Consider the following 5,686-nt stretch of genomic DNA (forward strand, 5'->3'; position numbering starts at 1 on the left):
GGCAAAATGGAGATATGGAGCTGTAAATGGGTGGAATCTGCACATCCTGTCACTTCCAGCATAGGCTACAAGTTTCGGCACACTAGGCAGTGATCTAACACAGTGTTACTGAGCAATGCACTGGGGTGGTGTACACAACTCTACATGCTGTGAGGGTTACTTCTCCTGGTTTACAGATCAATGCACTGGGGTAGTGTACACAGCTGTACGTGCTGGGAGGGTAACTGCTCCTGGTTTACATATTAATTCACAGGTGATCACTGCACAGTTTGCTGTGCTGGGCAGACTATCTAGATGAGGTTTGTAGATATTGCATTGATGTGATCTGTGCAGCTCCCCATGCTGAATGGATATTTGTTTCAGGTCCACACATTTGTGGTCTGCATGGCTGCCTGTGCTGGACAGATATCTAGATCAGATTTATAGATCAATGTACTTCTGTGGTTTGCACTGCTTCCAATACTGAACACTTGCTGGACGAACACAGCAAGAAACATCAGGAGATGTACAATTTGATGTTTCGGGTGCAGCCCTTCTTCAGGACTCTTGCAGAAGGGTTACAACGAAACGTCGACTTCTCCATCTCCTGATGCTGCCAGGCTTTCTGTGTTCCTAGAGCTTTCTGCCTATCTACTTTAGATTCCAGTTTGTGCAGCTTTTCTGTCTCTATCCCAGGTTCCCAAACTAGTCTGCTTTTGAAGATAATTGCCCTGACATGATTTGTGCAGTGTTTCACTCTGGACAGATTCACGGATTGTATTGACCAGTGCAATGGATGAATCTGCACACAATGTTCCACAGATTCCTGGGTTGTATTGAGCAGTACACTACCCTGGTCTGCACAGTTTACCATGGTGAACAGATATCTCCTCCGGGTTTGTGGTGTCTGGGCTGGTTCTGTGAGTTGGATTGAGAATGTGGTATATCGAACCATTTCAGCTGATCTGGCAATGCCTTTAGTTCCCATTCTTGTGATTGGCCCCTCCATCTTTCACTGCATTAACATTACAGTGTGCTCATGTTGGTGGGGTGGATATGTGGGAAAGATGATGGACCTGTCAAGGAGTTCCCGGAACATTCTGACCCCAACACTCTATAACTGGCATTCCCCGGAACATTCTGTCCCCAGCATTCTATAACTGACCTTCACCGGATCATTCTGTCCCCAACATTCTATAACTGACATTCCCTGGAATATTCTATCCCTGACATTGTTTGTGAACGGCTGGACGTCAGTGAATTGAACAAACAATAAGATCCCGAGGGAAGAGATCCCGTTCCAGGGAGACACTGTTCCTAAGGCCCCTCAGGCAGTTAAAGAGGTGAGTAGGTTTTCCTGCGTTTACATTCCTTCACGAGACAGGATTGACCACAATTTAGAGTAAAATATAGGAATTTCCAAACTCCGTTTGTTCTTCAAGAAATTGGGAAAGAATCCTTCAGGACAGCAACTTTTTTACCCTCTGTATTAGGAACTGGAAAGAGGTAACCTGTGTCTGCTCTCGAGTGATCGGGTGTGTGGGAATGTTCTAGAAACCATCTGTCCTTATGGATGTGTCTCTGTGTGTTTGGGGAGGGAGGGTTTCTTGTGATTTATGACGCATTTTTTAAGTAATTCTGATATTCCCATTTGTTATTCCAGTTCCAATTATCTTAATAAATCCCTGATGACAGTGACATATTTGAAAATCTCACCGGGTCCCCAATCAAACGGGTCCCTTTGTCTCCAGACTGATGGACAATGTGTTTGTTTTCCTTCCTCACAGTTAACGTAGTGACCATCTACGTCCTGCTTTATAAAGATTGTGGATTGTCTCCATGTGTCAGACGTTACCTGGGGGCCATGGCAGCGGCGGATCTCCTGGTCATTATCCTCGACCTGATACTGAGACGCATTCCCATTGTTTATGAGGATCAGTTTTATTTTCTGAGGGACTCCGTCCCCGTGTGTAATATCCACGCCGTCCTGCTTTATGCAGCCACTGACTGCTCTGTCTGGTTCACCGTCACTTTCACCTTTGATCGGTTTGTGGCCATTTGTTGCCAGAAACTGAAAAGTAAATATTGCAGTGAGAAAACGGCGTCTATGGTTCTCGGAGCAGTGACTGTGCTGAGCTGTTTAAAGGACATTTTCTGGTATTTTATGCTCACGGTTCGGTATTCGCTGTGGAACCTCCCCTGGTTTTGTGATGTAACAGACACTGTTCGATTCTCCCGTGTCTGGGTCACAATCGAGTTCCTCCACAACATTCTAACCCCGTGTGTCCCATTTCTCCTGATTCTGTTGCTCAATGTTCTCACCGTCAGACACATTGTAGTGACCAGCAGAGCCCGCAGGAGACTCCGCGCTCACACCAATGGGGACGCTCAGTCTGACACAGAAATGAGAAACCGAAAAAAATCCATCATTTTACTGTTTGTGATCTCGGCCAATTTCGTCCTGTTATGGTCAGTGTTAATGGTGTTTTCTATATGGTATCGGATGTGGTATTTTGGGTATCGGTCTGTTTTTCTCGATGACTTTCTGCAGGAATTGGGCTTCATGCTGCAGCTCCTCAGTTGCTGCACAAATACCGCGATTTATGCCGTGACCCAGACTAAGTTCAGACAGCAGCTGAAGAATGTGCTGAAATATCCCTTGACCCAAATCTAACAATCAATCAAATTCACTCATTAATCAATCGGTCCGGGATTTTCTTATTTCAGTGCAGTGTTTCAACGATGGAGCAGCCTGTCGCTATGGTAAAAGACTGAGGGTAGCGCTGGTCTGACCATCTTTATCCCCCAGGGGGGTTACACGGACACATTTCAATGTTTCTCACAACTCAGGGGCCAGTGAGAATAGGCACCATCCCACTGACTATCCATCACTTCAATTTGTAAACAATAAAAATGTTCATTAAGAAGTGCTGAACAGCAGAGTGAACGATGTTGTTGTGTCTTTGTGTTGAAGAAACTGAGCTGAAGAGAGACAGTGTCAGCCCCAAGTCCTGGTCATCAGGGAAGAGTGAGAGGAAAGCCAAGAGAAGAGAGGGGTGCATGAGAAGGGAGTCGAGAGAGAGAGAGGAGGAGAGAGAGAGAGAGGAGGCAGGAGAGAGAGAGGGTGAGAGCGAGAGCGAACGCGGGGAGTGGGCAAGATAGGGCGATAAAGAGACAAACAGAGACAGAGACAGATTGAGAGCGAGAGGATGGGCTGGAGAAAAGAGCTGAGAGAGAAAGAGTATGAAAGGGCAGAGAGAGTGGGTGAGAGAAAGACAGAGGAGGAGAGAGAGATGGAGCGAGAGATTGTGGGGGGGGTGCGAGAGAGAGAGAGAGAGACAGGGCGAGGGAGCGAAAACAAGGGACCAAGAGAGAGGTGCCGGGAGAGAAAGGCGAGAAAAAGAGAGAGAAAAAGAGAGATGGTGAGAGAGAAAAGTAAGAGAGGAAGGGCGAGAAGGAGAGAGGGATGCGTGAGAGGGGTGTCGAGAGAGAGGGGACGGGGTGTGGGAGGGAGAGAGAGCGCGAGAGACAGAGAGGGAGAGAGACAGAGCGAGAGTGAGAGGGAGGGACAAAAGGGATGAGAGAGAGAATATGTAGGGGCAGAGAGAGAGAGAGGGTGAGAGCAAGAGAGAGTGGGCGAGAGAATCATAGAGACAGAGGGAGCGAGAGATGGATAGAGAGAGAGAGCAAGAGAAAGAGGGAGAGGATGGCGAGAGAGAGGGAGAAAGGGGGCAAGAACGAGAGAGGGGGAGAGAGAGATGAGGCAGTAGCGAGAGCGAGAGAGAGAGAGACCTAGTGGGGGCTGAGAGAGAGAAAAGCGAGAGGGTTCAGAGAGAGGAGTCTAGAGAGGGTGACAGAGAGGTGTTGATAGAGGGCGAGAGAGAGGTGCAAGAAAGAGGAGTGCTGAGAGAGAGAGTGGGGTAAGGGGGAGACAGTGAGAGAGACGGCGGGGTGAGAGAGACAGGAGGAGCGGGAGAAAGAGCGTAGATGAGCGTGAGCGAGAGAGAGAGAGGGGGCGAATGAGAGTGAGAGAGGGAGATAGAGAGAGAGGGTTTGGAGGGAGAGAGGGTGTGGGCAAGGGAGCGAGAGAGTGGGGTGCGATGGAGCGAGAGGGAGTCAAGAGAGGGGTTAAGAGAGGCGCTGAGAGACGGTTATTGAGGTAGGCGAGAGAGGGAGGGGGCGAGAGAGGGGGTGAGAGAGTGGAGAGGGGGCCCAGAGAGGGGCGCAAGAGAGGGGGGCAAGAGAGGGGGATGAGAGAGAGGGCGAAAGAGGGGGCCAAGAGAGGGGGCGAGACAGGGGTGTGAGAGAGGGGGTGAGACGTGTTCAAAAGGGTGGTCGAGACAGGGAATCCAGAGAACACGGAGATAGAAGGGATCCCGAGAGAGGGGTGGAAGAGAGGGGGGCAAGAGATAGGGATGAGAGAGGGTGGCGAGAGAGAGGGCGAGAGAGTGTGCGAGAGAGAGTTTGAGAAAGGGGTGAGAGAGGAGGCGAGAGAGGGGGCGAGAGTGGGGGCGGGAGAGGGGACGAGTGAGGAGGCGAGAGAGGGAGAGAGGGAGCAAGAGAAACAGAGATAGAAGGCCGAGATTAGGAGTGAGAGAGAGAGTGAGACTCGGCAGAGGGTTTGAGAGAGGGGGGTGAGAGACGGGGTGAGAGATGCGTTGAGACAGGAGTCCAGAGATGAGGTGAGAGAGGGGCGCGAGAGAGGGTGGTGACAGAGGGGAGCGAGAGTCGGTACGAGAGACGGGGGAGAGAGGGAGAGTAAGAGGGAGCGAGAGAGAGGGCCAGACAGGGGGTCAGAGAGGGAGTCGAGAGAGGGGGGTGAGAGCGGGGGTCATAGAGGGGGGACAGAGAGGGGGCGAGGGAGGGGGCCAGAGAGGGGGGCCGAGAGAGGGGGAGAAAGACGGGGCGACAGAGAGGAGCGAAAGGGGAGGGCGAAAGAAGGGGTGAGCGAGGGGGCGAGAAAGAAGGGCAGAGAGAGGGGGTGAGAGAGGGGGAGAAAGATGAGGCGACAGAGAGGAGCGAGAGTCATGGTGAGAGAGGAGATGAGAGAGGGAGTGAGAGAGGGGGCAAGAGGGGGTCCAGAGAGTGGGCCAGAGAAGGGGGCGAGAGAGAGGAGTGAGACAGGGTGGGTGAGAGAGAGGGGGCGATAGAGGGGGCAAGAGAGGGTGGGGCGAGAGAGCGGGGTGAGAGAGCGGGGTGTGAGAGCGATGGATGAGAGAGAGTGGGCGAGAGAGAGGGAGTGAGAGAGAGGGGGCAATAGAGGAGTGAGAATGAGGGTGAGAAAGGGGCAAGATAGGGTTCCAGAGTGGGGGGAAGAAAGCGGGTCAAGAGAGAGGCATTCAAGGGTGGCGAGGGAAGAGGAAGAGGGGCGGGGCGAGGGAGGTGTCGAGTGAGGGGCGAGGGAGGGTGAGAGAGGGAGGCGAGAGAGGGGAGCGAGAGAAGGGGTGAAAGAGGATTCACGAGGAGGATTGGAAAGAGGGATGTCGAGGGAAGGGGGTGAGAGAGGGGGCGATGGAGGGGGTTGAGGGAAGAGGCAAGAGAGGGAGGCGAGAGAGGGATGCGGGTGAGGGTTGCGAGTGATGGTGGCTCGGGAGTGGGGGCGAGGGAGGAGGGGGAGGTAGGGTGTGAGGAATGGCAGCGAGAGAGGGTGCGAGTGAGGGTTGAGGGGGGAGGAAGAGAGGGAGGTGAGAGAGGTGTGTGAGTGAGG

At 52.4% G+C, this 5,686-nt stretch overlaps 1 protein-coding gene across 1 annotated transcript; it reads left to right on the top strand.

Annotated features, from left to right (window-relative positions):
* Positions 1-1,741: 1,741 nt before the first annotated feature.
* On the top strand, positions 1,742-2,812 carry LOC148147018 (putative G protein-coupled receptor 139). The gene has a single exon (XM_087996211.1). The coding sequence runs from the start codon at positions 1,742-1,744 to the stop codon at positions 2,651-2,653; it is 912 nt and encodes a 303-aa protein (XP_087852337.1). The 3' UTR covers positions 2,654-2,812.
* Positions 2,813-5,686: the final 2,874 nt, after the last annotated feature.

The sequence above is a fragment of the Chiloscyllium plagiosum genome, unplaced genomic scaffold (assembly GCF_037043375.1).
Source record: "Chiloscyllium plagiosum isolate Xiang-an unplaced genomic scaffold, Cpla_swu_hap1 HiC_scaffold_18, whole genome shotgun sequence".
NCBI classification, from domain to species: domain Eukaryota; kingdom Metazoa; phylum Chordata; class Chondrichthyes; order Orectolobiformes; family Hemiscylliidae; genus Chiloscyllium; species Chiloscyllium plagiosum.